We start from the raw sequence: 23,157 nt of genomic DNA on the forward strand, positions 1-23,157 counted from the left end.
CTTGCGTAACGAGTATATGATAGTAAGGGAAATCGACTGTAGCGTTCTCTATTGTTATAGTTAAAAAACGGCCAGCCTTGCATATTTTGCACCATAAATATCTGATCAAACCTACTTATGTTGTAAAGTCTTTCCTGCTTTTAACGCTTTACGTTATGTTCAACAGGGTAAAAAAAAGTGCAAGAAAGTGCAGAAAGTTAAACAAATTTTACAAGAGAGCAAGTATTGTTGCATGCTTCAGCTCTATAAACATAGAGAGCGACGAATTTTCTCAGACCTGGCAAATAACCTTTTGGATATTTGAGTGGCTTACTGCTGGCCCATTCTGCTGATCTGGAGATAGATTATCAATTCCCCTCCACTGCTCGCTGCGTCACCAAGCGGTTCGGGCAAAATCATAGTCGTACCTGCCTCAAGTCTGTCGGGCAAAGAGCGAGAACAGGTACGCAGGTAAGTGAGCAGAGAGCGTATTTTCGATCGAGCCGAGGGTTCATTTGTTGCGAGCGAACACCACGTAGACGTCGCTCAGACGCTGTTGCCCAGATTCATTTTCCAGAAAGACGTCGTCGCGTAGACAAGCTTGAATTCGTTGCGGGCGCCAGTGGGACGACCCGGTGACCATCAATTGAACAGTTGAACCAGAGCAGCCCAGCTGCATTCTCCGGGAGGGGTATAGATCTCCCCTGCGCGTGCGCACAGTGTTATTGTGAAGGGAGTTCCGTGACCAGAACCCCACGACGCCATATTTGTTTTCAAAGCGTTTGCTTGCGTGTGTGTGATTTAGCTCCGCTGTGTGAGTGTGATGCCAGACTTTGCTAGTTGCTAAGGCCGTGACTGCCCCTTGTAATCGGGGTTCGTTTGCGCAAATTCGAACAAGATTTGTTACTGATTATTGATTGATGCAGTTTTCCAGCAACGTTGTGTGTGTGTGCGTATGCAGTCACCCCGATATGGACGAGCGTGTGTGTATGCGTACGCCCTTACTTATGTGAACCCGATCGAGAACGCGAATACTGGCTTGAGCCGTTGGGTCTGAGTGTGCGGCGCAAAATATCCGCTTACCTAACCAAAAAAGTTCTCTGGCTTTGGCCTTAGAGCGGTACTCGGGCACAAACACAGCTACAGTGCCAGAAATACCTGTGCATACGACACGAACGTGGCCAGCATACAAAGCGAAACCAGAAAATCCACATTTTTCGACCTGCTCTCTGTGCTGTGCCTTTCCTCTCTTTCCATCGCGCTCTCGACTGGAACGCTATACCGAGACCAAAACCAAAACCACTAGATACATCTTTACGTGATCGTAGGTAAATTACGTAGCTGCAATGGGCGACTCCACGCCCATTTGCCGATGTCGAGTACTTTATTTGGGCAGTGCCGTGCCAAGGCAGAGTAAGGATGGACTGCAGGGCATCCAGGAGCCGCTGCGCAGCCTCTATCCATCGGAAGGGGCTGTGGGCGCCAAGGGCATTGACAGCTGGCTGAGCGTCTGGTCTAACGGCATCCTGCTGGAGAACGTGGACGAAAATCTTAAACAAATCACGCGTTTCTTTCCGATCGAGTCGCTACACTACTGCGCCGCCGTGCGCCAGGTGCTCATTCCAGAGCGAGGAAACGCCCACCCGGAACCAAAGTTCCTGCCTCTGGACTCGCCTTTCGCGCGGATGCCGCGCGCACAGCATCCACCCATCTTCGCTGCCATCCTGCGGCGCACCACCGGCATCAAGGTTCTTGAGTGCCACGTTTTTATCTGTAAGCGGGAGGCGGCCGCGAACGCTCTAGTCAGGTGCTGCTTCCACGCCTACGCCGACAACTCGTACGCCCGCCAGTTGGAGACGGGCGGAGGCGGAAGTGTCTACGGGACCTTAAAAAGCGGTGCCGTTAGCAAGTCCAGTGCCGACCTGACCAGCGTCGGGCTGGCTAACGGAGTTGGAGGCGGCAACCACCATCTGACCCTTTCCGCCCAAGGTGGCTGGAGATCCCGGGCGGGCAGCACTACGACGCTAAATAGCTTGGGTCGCGCTTCGAACGGCCACGCCAATGGATCAGCGATGGGGATGCAGGGGGGTAGCACGGGCAGTGCGACAGAAGTCTATACATCCGTCAAGAACTGTAAGTACTTTGCTACAAATTTTTAGCCGTTACTCGTAGAGTAAAAGGGCTTACTAGATTCGTTGAAAGGTATATAACATGCAGAAACAAGCGTTATATATATTATATATATATTTTTGATCAGGATCGCCTCGTCGATCTGGCCATGTCCGTCTGTCTATCCGTATGAACGTCGAGATCTCAGGAACTATAAAATATTTAATTTGTTTTATTGCCATATTTTAGTTTAAGTATATTCTTGAAAGTACAGCTCCAAATTTCTGGTAAAACAACCTACTTTGTATTTATTATACCCATTACTCGTAGATTAGAGGGTAAACTAAATTCGTTAAAAAGAATTTAACAGGTAGAAAGACGCTTTTTCAACCCTATAAAGTATATGCATCTGAATGACTAGCCGAGTCTATTTGGCCATTTCCGTCCGTATGAAGGTCGAGACCTCGGGAAATATAAGAGTTTAAAATGAAAATAAGCATACATATTTCAGAGATATAAACGCAGCAAATTTGTTGCCTCGTCCACAAGCCTCACCCAACTGTCACACACCCAACTGTCACACAACTTGATACTGACATTACGATAGAAATGGGCAAGAAATAAAAAAATCATAAAATAAACATAAACTAAAGTATACTTGACATTTGTTAGGACAAACTTTCGTATTCTTCAGACGCGGGACGAAACTGTTGAAATCATGTTAGAAACCATATTATTATGTGCTAAAGGTGCGATCGATGCCTTTTATACCCGTTACTTGTAAAATAGAGTAAAAACATACAGGAGGAATCGTTTCCGATCCATATTCTTGATAAGGAGTTCGTATAAACGTCCAGATCTTTGAAACTGGAAATGCTAGGTAGTTAAGATTAGACATGCAGATTTTACTGACGCCTACGCTGCGCAAGTTTTTTTGAGAACGCTGCCTTTTACTTGCCATTTGGTCATTTTTTATTCTTATCGATACGCCAAACTAATATTGGCTATGCTCACTCTTCCGCCTGCAAACCGCGCACACTTTTGAGAATTTATTGTCTTTTTATTATATAACTTGCCAATTTCTATCGGTTTGCAAGAAAATTTTAAAATTTCTCTCTGGTATGAGTATTGTATGGATTTAATAGTTATGGAACTTGAATATAACGTTCTCCCTTTTTATGCACGTTACTAGTATAGTAAAAGGGTATACTAGATTGTTGAAATGAATGTAACCGGCAGAAGGAAGGGTTGCCGACCATATAAAGTATATATTTTCTTGATCAGGATCAGTAGCCGAGTCGATCTGGCCCGTTCGTCTGTCTGTCCGTCCGTATAAACGTCAAGATCTCAGGAACTATAAAAGCTGAAAAGTTGAGATTACGCATGCAGACTCCAGAGACGCATCGCAAGTTTGTCTATTCATGTTTCCACGCCACCCATTATTATATATAAATTATATATAACGGGTGTTTTTTTTAGAGGTATAGAACTTTAAGTTGGCATTACTGTTCAAGATGGCGACCGATTTAACAGCTGTCAAGTGATTTATTCTCAGTTTGGTTTGGCAATTCGTCATGCGTGCTTACAAAATCCAACTCGTGCAAGAATTGAAACCAAACGATCATCAAGCAAGGCGTAGATTCGTCGAATGGGCCCAAAACGAGATTGCTGTTGTTCCCGATTTTTCATAAGCCTCCAAGATCTTGTGATTTAACACCGCTAGACTACTTTTTGTGGGGCTATGTAAAGTCATTGGTCTATGCGGATAAGCCACAAACGCTAAACCATTTGGAAGACAACATTCGCCGTGTTATTGCCGATATACGGCCAAATGTTGGAAAAAGTCATTGCAAATTGGACGTCCAGATTGGACTACATCCGAGCCAGCCGTGGCGGTCATATGCCAGAAATCATATTTAAAATGTAATGCCACAAGATTATCTTTCATGTCAATAAAATTCATGTCAATCGAATAATCCATCGTTGTTTTATTGCAATTTAAAGTTCTATACCTCTAAAAAAAACACCCTATATATATAATTTTTATAAAAGCTAGAAAGTTGAGATTACGCATGCAGACTCCCGAGACGCATCGCAAGTTTGTCTATTCATGTTGCCACGCCACCCAAAACTGCCACACCCACCCTTTCGAAAAATGTTTTGATATTTTTTCATTTTATTATTAGTCTTGTGAATTTCGATTTGCAGAAAAACTTTTTGCCACGTCTACTCTAACGCCCACAAGCCGCCCAAAGCTGCTACGCTCACACCTTTAAAAAATGTTGTAATATTTTTTTATTAGTGTCGTTAATTTCTATCGATTTGCTTAAAAATTTTTTGCCACGACCACCCTAACGCCCACAAACCAGCAAATACTGTCAGTCGCACTTTCACTAGCTGAGTAACGGGTATCAGATAGTCGGGGAACTCGACTTTGGCATTCTCTCTTGTTGTTTTTTTTTTTTTTTATATATAAAATTGTAAATTTTTTTTTTTTTTCCTGTTAAATTTGTAATAATTATGTACAGAAATATTAATAAAAAGGGCGGCTTTTGCACATTTTGTGGATCTGGACTTAAGCTCAGTTGGACATTTGGCAATTATTCAAAAGTTTATAGGCAATCACACGATCGAAATAAAACGGCGTGGTTGAGTTGACTTCTTCTTCCGAAAATAAAATACTTTTTACTGTTCCGCTATCTACCAAACACTTTCCACTCATTTCAATTTTGTCTATGGTGACCAGTCAGCAGATTGACAGAAGGCGACTCTAAGGCTTAGCCGTCGCACGACTTGGCTGTTTCTCTAACCATCGGTTGTAGTGCGGTTGTGATAATTACCATTAAAAATTGCTTATATGAGAAGAAAGCTGAACTACTTTTCTTCGAAGCATTCTAAATTGTGCGATTTCTAGCGCAACATTAAAATTTAACTTTCGACTTTACCCTTTAAAAGTTAATCTTTATGCATATTAAATCAGTACTACTCGTACTGTGAATTTTTTCCTGTAAAAGCTTATTATAAGTAACCCTCGATACGAATGCGATTCCCCACAAGTTAATATCAGTTAGAGCTATAATGAGAAAATACCTGTCTTATACACCATAGTCTGCTATAGCTATATCATTGAAAAAGTAAATTTGACTAGGACTTTAGACCGCGGCACATCCGCTTTTGTGCAAGCCGGCTACGAGCTTTTCCCACTGTTCTTCTCAGCCACCAACAAAACTTAAAACGTTGTAGGGTCTGACTGAGAGGGCTGGGCAGCCTGGGCTGGGACATTCATTATACACATGCAAGGGTCTTAAAGAAGTGAATAAATCGAGATGAACGCGTGAGAAGATTTCATGTTTCACAAGCCGAACCGCTGGAAAGTCGGTAAGTCGGTAGGTAGGGAAGTGTGAGCCTCAAAAAGAGAAAGAGAGTAGCAGAGTATATCGACCCAATGTGAGAGTGTTGCTGTAAAACTCTGCCGAGATTGCGATGGCATATTTTGCTGAACATACTGATCTTCGGCGGACAGCGTGTCTGTGAGAACTTTCTATTCATTAAAATTTTTAGCCTGTGGAATGGCTACATCATGTTTGGGGTTTTATGGAAATAGCGCCTCTTATTGTATTAACAATAGAATAGGGAGTTCTAACACTTAGTACAATTATAATAAAATATTCCTTAAAAATCTAAAAAAAACAGGTATGTTTAGAAAGTTTGTCTTAAATATTAAAGGAATACTGCTGGATATTTTAATTAGTATTCTTTATAGCTCTAGATTATTAATATTATACCCGTTACTCGTAGAGTAAAAAGGTATACTAGATTCGTTGAAAAGGATGTAACAGGCAGAAGGAAGCGTTGCCATATAAGGTATATATATTATTGATTAGGATCAATAGCCGAGTCGATCTGGCCAAAGACATTATAATATTCTAATGTCTTTGATCTGGCCATGTCCGTCTGTCCGTATGAACTACAAAAGCTAGAAAGTTAAGATTCAGCATGTAGACTCCAGAGACATTGACGCAGCGCAAGTTTGTAAACCCATGTTGCCACGCCCACTCTAACGCCCACAAACCGCAAAAGAAAAAGAATAAAATTTCTCCTACGCACTTCCACTTGCTGAGTAACGGGTATCAGATAGTCTGGAAACTCGAAACTCGGAAACTCGCGTTCTCTCTTGTTAAATTTGGAAAATATCCATCAGCGTGGTCCGTTGCCAATTACAGATGACTCATAGCATCGCGACGGAAATTTTGTTCTCCTCCTCAGACCGGCTTGGGTTAAGGAAGCAACAACTTTGAGAGCATGTTATGATCATCGTACAAGTTGATACCTTTCAACCTGTTGCAGCTATAAAAATAAGCTGGGTGCACCAAAAAGCTAGGTGTAGAAACCAAGACGAGACAAATTGACCAAAATCCAGTAGTAGTTCACAGCATAATAGATTTTCTTTCAAAATAGGAAACAATATAACGATGGGGTAATAGTAACGCAAGACCCGATCGCAAAGCTCTTGAAGAAGTTCAAGCAGGCGGCGCATCGGTAAGATTTCAGACTTTGCTGCCACAGAATTTCATTTATGGCCTACTTGCGGTTCCTACCACCTTCAATACCTGTTTCAAGACACACAGAGCCACTCACTGTGACAGTCCACGTAGTGGCGTAGCGCTCTAGGAGAGTGTGCGAAGTCGACTTCTATATATTGACAAAGAAATAAAAACCTGAGGTGGTTGTCCGATTCTAACGAGGTATATTACCAAAAAAAAGAAACAGCAAAATCTAAAGGGATTGCACACCAAGAATAAAAAAAAAAATTGCTTATAAAAATTAGTGTGTACAAGTTACTTTAATATGATGTTATTTGCCGATTTGCCAAATGAATTCATTTTATATAGTATATCAATTAAGTCAAGTGCAAAACAAGAGAGAACGCCATAGACAAGTTGCCCGTCTATCTGATACCCGTTACTCAGCTAGTAAAAGTGCGAAGGAGAGTCTTCAACACTGACAGTTTTTGGCGGTTTATGGGCGTAAGAGTAGGCGTGGCAAATCGATAGAAATTTACAAGACCAATACAAAAATGAAGAAATATTAAAACATTTTTCAAAAGTGTGGGCTTGGCAGCTTTGGGCGGTCTGTGGGCGTTAGAGTGGGCGTGGCAAAATTATTTTTCAAAAGTGTGGGAGTGGCAGTTTTGGGCGGTTTGTGGGCGTTAAAGTGGGTGTGGCAACATGAATCGACAAACTTGCGCTGCTTCTATGTCTCTGGAGTCTGTATTCTTAATCTCAACTTACTAGCTTTTAAAGTTCCTGAGCTCTCGACGTTCATACGGACGGACAGACAGACGGACGGACAGACGGACATGGCCAGATCGACTCGGCTATTGATCCTGATATACTTTATATGGTCGGAAACGCTTCCTTCTGCCTGTTACATACTTTTCAACGAATCTAGTATACCCTTTTACTCTACGAGTAACGGGTATAATAACTTGTTTACTGACGCTCACTCTAACGCCCCCATACCGCCCAAAACTGCCACACCCACTCTTTTGAAAAATTTTTATTTTGTTTTATTTTATTAGTATTGTAAATTTCTATCGACTTGCTAAAAAACTTTTATTTTATTCATTTGTCTGTCAAAACTCACCCCCATATTTCTGAGACATTTAAAATTTTTTTTGTTCATTTTTTTTATTGGTTTTCCTAATTTCTATCAGTATGCCAGAAATGTTTTGAATTTTCCCGTTTGCTCTTCTCACTAATAAAAAGTTTAAATTACAAAAATAAATAAAAGTTTGAGAAAATCTGCCAATTCACCGCCTTAAAAATTCTTTTATCTGCAGTGGACCGTTTTTCACCTAAATCAGTTGGTCAGTGTATTAATCGCTGCTGTTGTATTTTTCACTCTTCCGACATTCCGATGTGGCGTAGTTGACCTAGATGCGAATAGCAGCTGCACATGCGGCCCTCCATTGTAGCAACCCGAACTTTAAAAAAACAAAGACGGAAAACGGCAAAAAAAACTGCTTGGCACTGGGCTTGTTTTGGTTTTTGCAACGTTGGAAGTATGAAAATAGTGGGAAAAGTAAAAGGAGAAAAACTTTTAAAAATGCTGGTCCAAGTTTTTGTTGCTGCTACTCCTCTTCCGTCAAACTTATAGGAATTCGCATTGTACCGAAATTTGGCAAGCCGGTAACCCGTGGTATTTTGAATAAAGCCGCCTATTGAGACGACTCGACGGCCGATCCCATCTTGTCCCCTTCTTCAAATATTTTCACGCACGCATGAGCATCTCGCTGTTTCCCGGGAAGCTAGTGAGAGTATCGAATTTACTTTTTACTTTTTCCACCGATTATGACGTAAGTCCAAATACAGCAGTGGCGAAACAGTGATGCAATGCAGGTATATGCTCAAGTTTTATTGTAAAAAGTCATTGTGGAAAAGTGATTTACCTTCAGCAAGCATGCTCGATTTATGAAATTAGAGCCAATGGTTAATTAAATAATCACGATCCGTCGGAATTCCGCAGTTATTTACGCAAATTACATTCCGCGAACAATATGTGCCTATTTCCTAAACGATAAAGCGAAACTACCGGACAATGCTTCCTGTTTTACTGGTATATATGGCAGATATGTCGCACTTTGGTCAACGATTTGACCAGGAGAAGAATTTCCTTTGGAAAACATTTCGATATTAACGTCGCTAGATGACCAGTTTTTCCACAAAAGGTATTTGTTGTTAAATTACAAAATTTTTATCGAGGGCTCTCATTTTCAGAGCTCCCAAATCTGGGGTAAATAGTCCCAGGCCAAGCTGAAGACTAAACAACGCCCAGCAAATGCCTATAGGTAGAACGGCAAGCAAGACCTAAAGGAATAAGCCGCAGAATTGCATTTGAAGAAATGGTGGAATGATCAGACTCAATGCGGCCATAAAAGACACTTGCAAAGTGGCTCTCGGCTGTTCGAACTGAGGCTTTAATGGAGGGAGGGGACGGGGTTATCGTGCTCTTTTCAGGTTTAGACTGGTGTCGGCTAAGCTGAGACCGTACAGATGCAGGTGTATCCACGCTCAGGTTATTAAATTCCTGTTATTTATTACAAAACCGTTGCCTCCATGGCCCAAATGAGCTTAAATGTGAGTATCTGTTCGTAGGCCTGGATTTGTGTCGGATGACATGCGACCCGGGAGAGGCCAGTTGACTTGTTCATTTGAATGCCTCTGCCTCGCGAGATCTGTGGTCTTGGCCCACTTTGTACATGAGGCGATTAGAACCGCTTAGTAGTAGATGGAGTGCGCTGACTTAGCACTTCGCCTTTTTCTTCTGCTGGAAAAGTAATATATGTTGACATCGAATATCAATCGACAGCGGGCACTTACCAAGACGACTCTTATTCATTTGTTTGTGGGCGTATGGGAGTTTTTCATTCATATCTATTTTAGGTGTAAATTAACTGGTTTAAATTTTTTAATCATTTTATTCATTGAGTAAGTTGACAGTGAACTTAGTTTTTCGATTGACGTGCTTGAGTATGCATGGTTATCTACCATGTAAAATACAAATGTGAATGCCTTTGCTGATACATATTTAATTCCAAATTTAATGAAATCACACACTTCCTCATTAATCGTCTTTAAAAGGATATTAATAATTCCGTTCATAAATATAAATAAATAAATATGGACTAAGCCTTACTAAAATAACCGGATAATGCATGTCTCGGGCTGAAATAAATTTTCGTATTCAGTTAATCTTACAAAACATTAAGAAACTAATATGTATTGTGCTCTTTGCCTTTTCTTTGCAATATCCGTTTTTAGCGGACAACTGTTATTACACTTTTCATTTTCTCTTACAGTTTACGATAGCAGCGCTGATCTCAACGTGACTGTCGATGACGGAGATGCGTCTTACAACGGCGACGAGAATCATAAGGTCTGGAACGGGTCACAGGACCAGCTGGACAGCATAGGGCCACTAGAGAGTCCCTATGACCTGTTTGCGGGGAACACCTCCACCATGGGCAGGCCTCTACGAGCGCGTCAAATCAGCACACCCATCGACGTGCCACCGCCACCAGTGAAGGAAGAGCGAAACACGAAGCGGGACAAAAAGTCGACCAAGTCTATTGGCAGCCAAAGCCTCTCCGGCACCCTCATCCGGCCAAAGCCCATACACCCTTCCCCGCTGCATGGCTCAGGATTCCAGGTACCTGGCAGCATGACCTATGGGCAAGGGCCTCACGCCGCCCGTTACCATACAATTAGTCATCGCGGCATTCCCCCGGGTCCACCCACCCACCTGTCCCATCACCCGCCACCCCACCCCTCACAGCATCAGGTCCATATGATGCACCAAGCCAACCTCGGGGGCCTACCGCCCATGCAGATCCCAGTGATGATGCCTCAGCAGTATGCGACTCTTCAGCCGTCGCGCACAATCGGCAAAAAGAAAAAAAAAGAAAAAAAAGGCGCGGGAGGTGGAGGAGTGCCCGTTGGCATGCCAATTGTACCGCCCATCTACGCCTTTCAGCAACAGGCCATGGGCGTTCCACCTTCCCTCATCGCAGAGACGCGACCGCTGGGTCATTCCAGCCGGAAGCTGGCGGCTTCAATGAGCAACGGTCTGGACGACTCCGGTAACTCAGGCGCTGAATCGCCATCACCAGGTGGCACTGGCATCTACAAGGTGGGTGGTACATGGCTTGCAAATACTAACATTATTTTCTATTAGAAAATAGCAAATTTGTGATCAGAAAATACATGAATTATGAAAATATCTGAACTCCCTTCCTCTTCTTTATTTGGTGATAGCTATTTTCACTAAAAATGCAATTTTGCTATTTGTACTTTTTTATTTTCCAAATAAATTCAATAATGAATCGCATTATTCAACATTAATTATAATAATACATTTATTATTTTTTGTAGCGCAAAGGACACCTAAACGAGCGCGCCTTTAGCTACTCCATACGTCAAGAGCATCGCAGCCGGAGCCACGGATCGCTGGCCAGCTTACAGTTCAATCCGCCGGATATAAAGAAGGAGCGTGAGATCGCCCAAATGTTGGCAGGTCTTGACCTCAATGATGGCGAGCGACCGAATACACTACAGCGGAAGCAAGCTATGTCAAATGGCGGGGGACCTGGTCTAGGACCAAGCCAGCGTCATCACGCCCATCCTCCGCATCCACATGCCATCTACGGCCCACTGGGGCCTGCCAGCAGCTTCGGAAAGCCGCGAAGATAAAAGTTGATTGTCTTGATCTGCGCTCCATGATTTATAGAAAAAGATTACACCACGTTGGGCGCTTAAAATCGTCTAACAATTCTTGATGTACACCAGATTTAGAAAACAGTGGCTAAATATTTTAAAGGAGCTTTGGGAGTGTAATCCCACACGGAAACCAACTCTACATAAACGAATATTTGTGCCTTATTAGGTTTATACTTAAAGTGTGTGCGCTCGCTAGTAACCATAAATTCACGAGATACCATATATCAACCATTAATTAGTAGTGTAGAATATAATGATATGAAATCCCTATCCGACTATGTAACAGTCACAACGTTCTTTCGCCTAAGGAAACGCATCACTGACGTTTTCGACAAGTCGGATATTTTTCCCAAATCGTATAATTATTATGCTTTCAAAAATGTACAATAAATACCTACAATAAAATGAACATGTTAACAGAGCATGATCGTAGCCAAAAGCTAATTTTTCCACACTCTCAACCTCTCAATCTCTCAGACCTATTAGCATGCCAGCTCCGATCACCGGTCGGTTCAGCTTTCCCCTCACGCCACTCACCCTCCTATGGAAAATACGTAAGGACATACCAAGGCAAGACAAAGCTGTATTTTTGCAGACATTGTACATATGCCATTCTACACATTTAAAAAGAAATTCCGGCGAGCTTAAATGTGAGTGTAAATACAATCCATCAAACTGATTTGCATACGAATGAGCAGCGAGCTCAATGAGATTTAAGAAGTCTTTTAGAGCGGCTTACCTTATAATCTGGGAAGCTCTACGTCACATCTAACCCACTGGACTTGGATTCCAATCACGATTGGCGGTAGACTTACTTCTTTGCAGTGTTAGCCTAGTGTTGTAGTAGTAGCCTAAACTACAATTTATTAACAAACTCGTTGAGCCCAAATTTTGGGCTTGGTTATGAATCTGCTGAATGTGGAAAATCCGGTCAGCATTCTTTACAAAGCCGATTGGAAAAGCCGGCGAATGTGGAGCGAATATACTTCCGTAGGGTAAAACAGGTAAAATTTAAACTTAACTTAAGGTCTAAGACATGAGCAGATTCAGAGAAAGTAACCGCTGCTCTGTTAATAAATTACAAAGTGAATACACATTTCAGAAAATATGCATTTTATACCAGCATTCCAGCATTATTTTCCGCAAACTACGCTTGATTTAAAATAGCGAAATTTTTTGATAATTTAATTACAAATGTAAGTTTTCCACGTTATGGGCCATTCTGTGCGTGATATGTCTGTCTTTATGAAAACTTTCAAAGCTGTGCCACATGAAATATTTTAGAGTGTTAGATTTAGAGTGGGCGTGGTAACATGAATCAACTAGCTGTATCAAAAGCTGTATGGCAACTGTATGCTTAAACTCAACTGTAGCTTTTATAGTTTCCGAGATCTCGACGTTCATACGGACGAACAGACAGACGGACATGGCCAGATCGACTCGGCTATTGATCCTGATAACGAATATATATACTTTATATGGTCAAAAACGCTCCCTTCTGCCTATTAAAAACTTTTAAACAAATCTAGTATAACCATTTACTCTACGAGTAACAGGTATAATAACTGTGGTAATCCAATCTTTACGAGTGAACCTGATCGAAAGGTAGTTTTAAAACTAAAGGGATTGCATACCAAGATTGTATGGTTCAAGAGAAAGAATGGTTAGTGTGTACAAGCACGAACTTAAAAAAATCGGGCTGATGGGATTATTATTATAATTTGTAGATTATGTTAGTTTCCATCAGTCCCATCAGCCCCAATTTTTAAGTTCTTACTTGTACACACTAACCATTTTCACTGAAATGCCGAGACTTTTTTTTTCGAATTTTATGATTGAAGAACCGACTGATATGTACCCCATATGAACACAGTATGACCAAAAAAGCGAAACTTGATTTCTTTTCTATTATGTTAAATATTTTTTCTGACTGTAACTAAATAGGTTTGATTTTGATGAAACTAAATGTGTCTGAGGACTGATAAAAATCAATACTCCATATGCATGGGTATAAAAATCAAAATTTTTAAATGCATCTATGAAATTAGGAATATTGAATTTTGGAATGCGAACATTTATTACGTTTAATTTAATTGTTAATGTAAAATGTGTGCTCGATTAATTTCTATTTACAATATACATAAGCGGATTTTTAAATAACTAAAATGATGGCAAGTGTTTACCGACCAAATCGCATGTGTCCGTAGTCATCGAACTGATCATCACCCCCCCTTTTGCCAAACCTCATGTGACCGTAATCATCAAACCGCTTAGATTTAGTATTTTCGTCATCATTATCCATGAGGAGATCTAATTTAATTGGTATCATTGGGCGAGGTACTCTCCGACCGAAGGTAATTATTTTCTGATTACGCTTATCCCCGAATCGAGAGAGCGATGGTCCAACTAAATTCGCATTGGGCTGATCGGATTCCGCACCCATATTTGACTCCAAGTCCTGTAGTCGCCGATCCCCCTTCGAGATTTGCAGATTAGTCGTCTGCGCTGGCACCGGCACCGTCACTAAGAAGCAGAAGGCTAATGCCCAGAGAGGAATAACCAGCGTGGCGAAGTGCGTACAGCTTCTGAGTCCCATGCTTTACTATGCCCTTAGCAGACTGGTGGACAGCTAACTTGGTGCTTCCTTTTTATACGATAACGGTTGTGGGCCTCCATTCTCGCCTGTTTAATATTCTGCAACCGCGGCTGTCAAGGATTGAGTGCCTTGATGTATTGAGATAACAGAAATTCACTTTGCCCTATGGGCCTTGACTTGTGATTGACTTGATTGATTAAACTAACTTTGATGCTGTCCTAAAAATAATTGAATTTGACGGCATTGCCCTATGAAACACTATAGCAAAATATCAGGGACTGGTAGTTGTGCCTTGAAAACAATAAATAAATAAAAAAGCGTACATATTTCCATGGATATGTATATGTATATGTATATGTATATGTATATGTATATGTATATGTATATGTATATGTATATGTATATGTATATGTATATGTATATGTATATGTATATGTATATGTATATGTATATGTATATGTATATGTATATGTATATGTATATGTATATGTATATGTATATGTATATGTATATGTATATGTATATGTATATGTATATGTATATGTATATGTATATGTATATGTATATGTATGTATATGTATATGTATATGTATATGTATATGTATATGTATATGTATATGTATATGTATATGTATTTAATGTATGGAGAAAAGTTCTTTTACCTTCGAATAACGTGTATAATAATTGTCAACATAGAAGACCATTGCACACCACCAAAGTGCCCGATGAAAATAAGCTTTGACCTGCTTTTTTGTTGACTTATATTTTATGAAAAAACTAAAACACATGAGGTGAATAAATTTTAAACATTAATAAAGAATTCCAATAGGTTGAACTAAGCTGTAATCCATTTGAGAAATCACAATTATCAAATGGACCATTTTAGTTATATTTTTTTATTTTTAAAGTCACGTAAAAAGCAAGAAATATGGTTTAAAATGATTGCAAATACTACAGTTGACATTATTGATCCAACCACTGGCAACAAACAAAAAAAAGTGTTGATTCCTTTTTGGAAATTTCTCTAATAATACCCATTACTCGTAGAGTAAAATTATGTAACAGGCTGAAGGAAAAGTTTCCGCCCAAATAAAGGATATATATTCTTGATCAGGACCAATAGACGAGTTGATCTTGCCCTTCATGTCCGTCCGTATGAATAGGCGCAGCGCAAGTTTGTTGACCCATGTCTTAAGGCTACTCTAACGCCCAACACTGTAGTTTTTGAATTTTTGTTTGTATATTTTTTATCAGAAAATGTCAAAATTCGGCGATTTTGGCTAAACATTTTTATGAGTGTAGATAACTCGGATTGTTTAAACAAGTCGATTCGAAATGTGATTTTCCTCTATATAATAAAGTTAACTTGGAAAAGCAATATAAGAAGTATTAATAAATTAGCTTTTATGACCACCAGTATAGTCAAATATTGATGATTAATTCTTTATTCAAATACTTGTGATACTAAGCAAAAGTATCTCTTTACAAAGTACACATATAGTTTATATCGAAAAATTTCGAAATGGAATATGAGATCAGATCGGGTCCGGCGAAAGGTGTGGGTAGTGTGGGTAGTACTACCCACCCAAAATCGGACCCAGGGAATCACCAAAGACATTTTACCATAATTTTTTCGACTTGTTACTTCAAGTTCGACAAAGCCTTCAATCACCAGCTATCACTTGGGAGTTCGAAAGATGCAACCGACCATAAAGATTCAATAAAATTTACATTAAACAAATTAATTTTAGATGGTCCAAGTGGTCCAAAACGGTTTTAAATATGGTCGGACTTCTTCCCTTATGTGTGGCTTATCTACAATAAATTTGCGAAAAACATTTTTGTCGAAGAGCTTTCAAAATGGACATTAAGAAATAAAACCTCCGGTAAGTGCCCGGTTACTTGTCTGAAAATTCTGCCTAATTATACCCGTTACTCGTAGCGTTTAACGTGGATAAACAATATATATTGTTAAGCTTATCAATGTTTAACCACGTTTCAATAACTGGTAGAAACTGACTTCTTTGAAACCTATTTAAAGTTAACTAAAAGCATATTTCGCGCACTTCCAACAAAAGGTATCTAATAGTCGCAGCACTCGGCTATGACGTTCTCCCCCGTTATATGCATCGCCAGAGTTTCTACAAAAGTATGTGTAGCAAGATAAGATAAAAACATCTTCTCCGCAGTCTAATTAATTGCCAATAAATACAGCTCACTATTGAAGCAGGAATTTACCAATAATAAAAATAAATGTGGGTGGAATGGATGGGGCGCGCCTTCCAACGGAGAGTATCTACGGATATCTACCGAGATTTGCTAGACCCAGGAAAAGATGTTCCAATACGATGGGTAGCCAACCAATCCCTTGGCTTTTGCCTAGCCCTAACCAAAATATTGGGATCCTTTCACCCCTGCAGGAGATAAGCAGGCGTGCACGAGACCTTGAAGATTTGGGCGTCGTTACTGGACCGATTAACTGTCCAAGGGTTCGCGGCGCTGCACAGTGGGCCATGATGCCCAGCTAGCGGAACTTTAGTAATAACTCAAGTAAACAAAAACAGATTTGACTGAAAATTTATATTTTGGACTTTTAATAAATTTATTATATATTTCTAATCAGAAATTAATCGGAATCGGATGAATCTCGAATTTCGAAATTAAGCAAAAGCCCAGCCACGGTTTTATCAAAATTAAATTTTTTACAATTAGTGTTAGAAGTTTTCGACATAGCCGTTATATGCGGAGCCGATGAAACAAGTAATACCAACGATATTTTTCTACAAAGATTTCAGCTGTTTCGTTTGCATATGAGTTGAATAAATTTGTATTGACTGGGTGTCCGCTAGCCATCATCCTTAAGATCACACTGAACGGTATATACAGCCGTGGACGTATAAATAGCACAAAATGAAGTTCATCTTTTTGAATAGTTTTTATAATTAACAAATATTTCTTGGAAATAAAACAGCTTTCTTTCTTCATAGCTTAGCTTATAAACTAATAAATTAATTAATCAAAATGAATAAATGTTTAAAAGAAAAGATGTAGAAATTAAAAAACTAAAAAACAACGAGTAACGGGTATAAAAAGGACCTTTCCTTGGACTACAGCCTTTTAAACCATGTTCCCTTAGACATGTGTGAACTGTTTGCACTGTTGCGGATATGTTGAGATCCATTTCCCAATTCGGTAGGAGCTTTAAATGGATCCTTCTTGCTCTCGGGCACTAGCCTTTTGATGAGATGGGTTGTTTTTTCCCACTTTTTTCGGGATTCTCGTTGTAGGTGATTACATTTCCTATAATTATACCCGTTACTCGTAGAGTAAAAGGGTATACTAGATTCGTTGAAAAGTATGTAACAGGCAGAAGGAAGCGTTTCCGACCATATAAAGTATATATATTCTTGATCAGGATCGTCTGTCCGTCCGTCTGTCCGTCTGTCTGCCCGTATGAACGTCGAGATCTCAGGAACTACAAAAGCTAGAAAGTTGAGATTAAGCATACAGACTCCAGAGACATAGACGCAGCGCAAGTTTGTCGATTCATGTTGCCACGCCCACTCTAACGCCCACAAACCGCCCAAAACTGCCACGCCCACACTTTTGAAAAATGTTTTGATATTTTTTCATTTTTGTATTGGTCTTGTAAATTTCAATCGATTTGCCAAAAAACTTTCTGCCACGCCCACTATAACGCCCACAAACCGCCCAAAGCTGCTACTCCCACACTTTTGAAAAAGGTTTTGATATTTTTTCATTTTTGTATTAGTCTTGTAAATTTCTATCGATTTGCAAAAAAACTTTTTGCCACGCCCACCCTAACGCCCACAAATTGCCAAAAACTGTCAGTATTTAAGACTCTCCTTCGCACTTCCACCAGCTGAGTAACGGGTATCAGATAGTCGGGGAACTCGACTATAGCGTTCTCTCTTGTTTTTTTCTCGAAATAAGTTTTTTTATAATGACATGATTTCCATTTTTCTGTAAGTCGGCTCATAAAACTAGTTACATTTCTAGTAATACTTTCAGATTCCATTTCAGAAAGCTGGCGGTTCTTTGAAATTGTACCAAATACCAATTCTTTTAAAACCAGAGGTTTTTTTGCGGGATCATTTTCGCTAAGCCAAGTGGAATCAAGCACGCGCTTTTGGGCTGACTTTTCACCTAAAAAGTGCCACAGACTTAACAGTTGGTCGAAGTTGGACATAATTCTGAACATACTAACGACACAAAGACTCACACCATACATAATTGCTAAAATCAGCTTGAACAAGAGTGAACAAGGTTAGTTATAGTCCAAATAAGCTAGTATCAAGCATAATGCCATACCTGGTAAAATAACAAACTTCGAACACTTTTTTTTTACTAAACAAAAAAATACGGGTCATATTTAGAACATACCTTTTCCTAAAGTTAACAGAAGTTGATGAATCAATTTGTTTTACTTTGTTTCAATTACAAGTTAATCAACAAACACGAAACTGTACGCCAAATATTTGCAGACCACCTGCTGAAACATATGCTCACTTTGAAAGCTCACAGCTGATGTAAGCTAACAAAAACTCTTATACAAACTATTATATGATTAGACGGATATTGCCAGTTAAAAAAACCAAAAATAAATACAATATTTAAACATTTAAAAAATGACCTTTGTCGCGCTAAAATAATCATATGGCCCACTGTGCGCTGTCGAGTGTCATTGCAATCACTTACGCAAGATGCAAATGGGTTTCGGTGGCGAGTGGAACCCAGCCGCGCTGCTCTTAGGCAAATGGAAACCAGTGGTAGTCGAATACCCAGCAGTAGCCGTATTTCGCGATGTTAATTTTGCCATTGATCGGAACTATTCTCACTGGACGATGGATTGCCGTGCGTTTCCCAGCACACATATGTCAGAAAATTTGTATGTCCAACTGGTGGTTTAGGCCAAGTATTTGTATAGAGCCATCTTATAAATTGATTTAACCACAAGACTACTTCTGTTTTCGTTCAGCGAGCTTTTAGATGACCGATATGGATTCAATGATCAATTGGTCTCTTTTGATTCGCCAGTTTTAGAATTTAAAATACCCAAAGTAAAACAAGAGAGAACGCTATAGTCGAGTTCCCCGACTATCTGATACCCGTTACTCAGCTAGTGGAAGGGCGAAGGAGACATTTCGACACTGACAGTTTTTGACGGTTTGTGGGCGCTAGAGTGGGCGTGGCAATAAGTTTTTTGGCAAATCGAGACATATTTACAAGACTAACAAAATTGTGAAAAAATATAAAAACATTTTTCAAAAGTGTGGACGAGGCAGTTTTGGGTGGTTTGTGGGCGTTAGGGTGGGCGTGACAAATGCATTTTTTGCAAATCAATAAATTTTTAACAGATTAATAAAAAAATTTAAAAGAATAAAATAATTTTTCAAAAGTGTTGGCATGGCAGTTTTGGGCGTTTTGTGGGCGTATGAGTGGGCGTGGCAACATGGGTCAACAAAATTGCGCTTCCTCTATGTGTCTGGAGCCCGCATGCTTAATCTCAACTAGTTTTTTTTAGTTCCTGAGATCTCGACGTTCACGCCCGCATTTTAACATTTTTGTTCATTTTAGGCCCGATACTGAGGCGAACAGAAACTGGCCGAAGAGTAAAATACTTTGTTCAGCTACATATACATTTTCTTTTGGCCAACTGTGAAGTAGTATAATATTATTTTTGTTAACAGATACACAGACTACCATCTGTCCCAAAAATAATATACTATGTTCAGCCATATATTGCTGCTGTTGCTGCAGCGTTAGTTAATAATCAATGATTTTTATACCCGTTACTCGTAGAGTAAAAGGGTATACTAGATTCGTTGAAAAGTATGTAACAGGCAGAAGGAAGCGTTTCCGACCATATAAAGTATATATATTTTTGATCAGGATCAATAGCCGAGTCGATCTGGCCATGTCCGTCTGTCCGTCCGTCTGTCCGTCTGTCCGTCCGTGTGAACGTCGAGATCTCAGGAACTACAAAAGCTAGAAAGTTGAGATTAAACAAACAGACTCCAGAGACATAGAAGCAGCGCAAGTTTGTCGATTCAGGTTGCCACGCCCACTCTAACGCCCACAAACCGCCCAAAACTGCCACGCCCACACTTTTGAAAAATGTTTTAATATTTTTTCATTTTTGTATTAGTCTTGTAAATTTCTATCGATTTGCCAAACAACTTTCTGCCACGCCCACTCTAACGCCCACAAACCGCCAAAAACTGTCCGTGCTGAAGACTCTCCTTTGCACTTCCACTAGCTGAGTAACGGGTATCAGATAGTCGGGGAACTCGACTATAGCGTTCTCTCTTGTTTTAATTACAATGTGTTCTTAACAGTTATGTATTTTAGTGAGACCGCATGGGTATCAAGAAATGTTAGCCTGAACAAAGTATATTATTTTTGGGCCAAAATCTGTTTGCCGGATCTGTTTGGCCATATCACGTAAAGCAAAACGCAACAACTTACAAAGCCGTCAGTAAAGTCTTCTTCCATTAAAATTAGACACTGCACTAAGGTCCAGAATTCGATTTTTTGGCCTAAAGTGAAAAAATTGAGTTACATTTTTCAAACTTCACACATTTTATTGTTATGGCATTAATAATTTGTTACAAAAAAATTTGGCTAGAACGACCACATCCACGCTTGCCGCCCCTGCAAACTAATTGATAGATGATTTAGAATAAATACATATTATTTCATGTTCTATTTAATTACTTGCTTATTTTGTAAATGCAATTTTCTTCTTCATCCAATTCATTATTATAAATATCCTCATCGTCTTCAGAATCGCACTGCAAATCGTTTTCATTATACCCGTTACTCGTAGAGTAAAAGGGTATACTAGATTCGTTGAAAAGTATGTAACAGGCAGAAGGAAGCGTTTCCGACCATATAAAGTATATATATTTTTGATCAGGATCAATAGCCGAGTCGATCTGGCCATGTCCGTCTGTCTGTACGTCAGTCCGTATGTCCGTCTGTCCGTCCGTATGAACGTCGAGATCTCAGGAACTACAAAAGCTAGAAAGTTGAGATTAAGCATACAGACTCCAGAGACATAGAAGCAGCTCAAGTTTGTCGATTCATGTTGCCACGCCCACTCTAACGCCCACCAACCGCCCAAAACTGCCACGCCCACACTTTTGAAAAATGTTTTGAAAATTTTTCATTTTTGTATTAGTCTTGTAATTTTCTATCGATTTACCAAAAAACTTTTTGCCACGCCCACTATAACGCCTACAAACCGCCAAAAATTGTGTTTAAGACTCTCCTTCTCCCTTCCACTAGCTGAGTAACGGGTATCAGATAGTCGGGGAACTCGACTATAGCGTTCTCTCTTGTTTTTATCTGTAGACGGATGGTCCAAAAGACTTAAAACATCTTTTGAGAAGGGCTTTTTTATTTTCTCTTTCTCTTTAGAGAAACACTCGACAATAATGGATCCGAGGACTCTATAGCTTTGTAAAATATGTACACATACATACAGCTGCGAAAAAAAAACAAGAGAGAACGCTATAGTCGAGTTCCCCGACTATCTGATACCCGTTACTCAGCTAGTGGAAGGGAGAAAGAGAGTCTTTAACACAGTTTTTGGCGGTTTGTAGGCGTAATAGTGGGCGTGGCAGAAAGTTTTTTGGCAAATCGATAGAAATTTACAAGACCAACACAAAAATGAAGAAATATAAAAACATTTTTTAAAAGTGTGGGCGTAGCAGCTTTGGGCGGTTTGTGGGCGTTAGCGTGGGCGTGGCAAAAAGTTTTTGGGTAAATCGATAGAAAATAACAAGACTAATACAAAAATGAAAAAATATCAAAACATTTTTCAAAAGTGTGGGCGTGGCAGTTTTGGGCGGTTTGTGGGCGTTAGAGTGGGCGTGGCAACATGAATCGACAAACTTGCGCTGCGTCTATGTCTCTGGAGTCTGTATGCTTAATCTCAACTTTCTAGCTTTTGTAGTTCCTGAGATCACAGCGTTCATACGGACGGACAGTCAGACTTACAGACGGACATGGTCATATCGACTCGGCTATTGGTCGTGATCAAGAATATATATATCTGTATTTCGTACCTTCGGTACCGCAACCTTAATTTATTTGATCGAGAATAAAATAAGTAGTGGGGCTGCTATTATTTTTTTCGCAACTGTATATAAGTCATGGTATTGACCCCGACTATTTTTCCTTGAAGCATCCTAGTGGAACCAAAGTCGAATTATTAATCTGATAGTCGTGAACCAATATTTTATGAATCGTTGGTGACTTCGGATACCATGTAATACAAATATATATAATAAACAGGTTGTTTTACAAGATGGACGAAGTTTTTCCGGATTTATATATTTGGAAGAAATAGCGATTAAAACGGCGTGAAATTTATTTAAAAGATTTATTTAGTTCTTTGGGAAAATATTTACCATGGAACTTTTAAAATTATTCATTTTGTCTATTTCCTTTATTATCTTGGATTCCAAAGCGTTCTTATTAATTTGGGTGTATATCCAATCCAAAACACATTAAACTTTTCGATTGTTGCTTCGCCATATTTTGAAAAATTCGCTGTGACTAAAATCAACCGTGCATATATATTACCAAAATGTGAGAAGGGGGAACGAATGGGGATGATTTTTTGATTTGTGGCTAAAGACAACACTCACAAGTACAATCTGAACAACTTTGTTAGTTTCAGCATGGGACAGCTTCTGAGTTATATTCCAGGAAAGACGGAGAACGCATTTTAGTTTTCTAAAATAATACACATAAATTGGTCATTACACAACACTACATTTCTGGAACTATACATAAAATAACAATATACATTAAAAAGTACATACCTTGAAGATTACTTTCCATAATTTAGTTAAATTTTCTGGACCAATTTTCCAAGTGTGGAACAACATAAAGGAACTAAATATTTTGGCGCTAGGTAACTTTTAAAAACTCTCATAAAGCTTTGGTGGCGCTTTTAAGGCTTTTAAATGAAAATTTTTTAATGTATGATGTATTTACTTTAGAATTAAAAAGAAGAAAACAACGATATATTAACATCGACAACTCGAGTTTATGCCAAAAAAAAAACCGAATTCTGGACCATAGTGCATTAGCAGAAGCGAATTATGTACCAGTCCACACAGTTCAGGAGTGCAAACCTAATACTTCCAGAAATAAATTTGG

At 39.6% G+C, this 23,157-nt stretch overlaps 2 protein-coding genes across 2 annotated transcripts; one reads left to right on the forward strand and one right to left on the reverse strand.

Moving 5' to 3' along the window:
- Nucleotides 1-347: 347 nt before the first annotated feature.
- On the forward strand, nt 348-11,788 carry LOC120451634. Its single transcript, XM_039635492.2, has 3 exons — nt 348-2,112; nt 9,950-10,779; nt 11,022-11,788. The coding sequence occupies exons 1-3, from the start codon at nt 1,326-1,328 to the stop codon at nt 11,337-11,339; spliced, it is 1,935 nt and encodes a 644-aa protein (XP_039491426.1). The 5' UTR covers nt 348-1,325; the 3' UTR covers nt 11,340-11,788.
- Nucleotides 11,789-13,455: 1,667 nt separating this feature from the next.
- Nucleotides 13,456-13,985, reverse strand: LOC120452328 (drosulfakinins). Its single transcript, XM_039636481.2, has one exon. The coding sequence runs from the start codon at nt 13,960-13,962 to the stop codon at nt 13,546-13,548; it is 417 nt and encodes a 138-aa protein (XP_039492415.1). The 5' UTR covers nt 13,963-13,985; the 3' UTR covers nt 13,456-13,545.
- Between the last annotated feature and the right edge of the window lie 9,172 nt (nt 13,986-23,157).

Source organism: Drosophila santomea, chromosome 3R (genome assembly GCF_016746245.2).
Source record: "Drosophila santomea strain STO CAGO 1482 chromosome 3R, Prin_Dsan_1.1, whole genome shotgun sequence".
NCBI lineage: Eukaryota > Metazoa > Arthropoda > Insecta > Diptera > Drosophilidae > Drosophila > Drosophila santomea.

Bases quoted from the DNA above. Each gene is read 5' to 3' on its own strand.
- LOC120451634 (XM_039635492.2), top strand. From the start codon at position 1,326: ATGGGCGACTCCACGCCCATTTGCCGATGTCGAGTACTTTATTTGGGC. The intron at 2,113-9,949 runs GTAAGTACTTTG...TTTCTCTTACAG, and splicing joins CTATACATCCGTCAAGAACT to TTTACGATAGCAGCGCTGAT. The intron at 10,780-11,021 runs GTGGGTGGTACA...TATTTTTTGTAG, and splicing joins GTGGCACTGGCATCTACAAG to CGCAAAGGACACCTAAACGA.
- LOC120452328 (XM_039636481.2), bottom strand. From the start codon at position 13,962: ATGGGACTCAGAAGCTGTACGCACTTCGCCACGCTGGTTATTCCTCTC.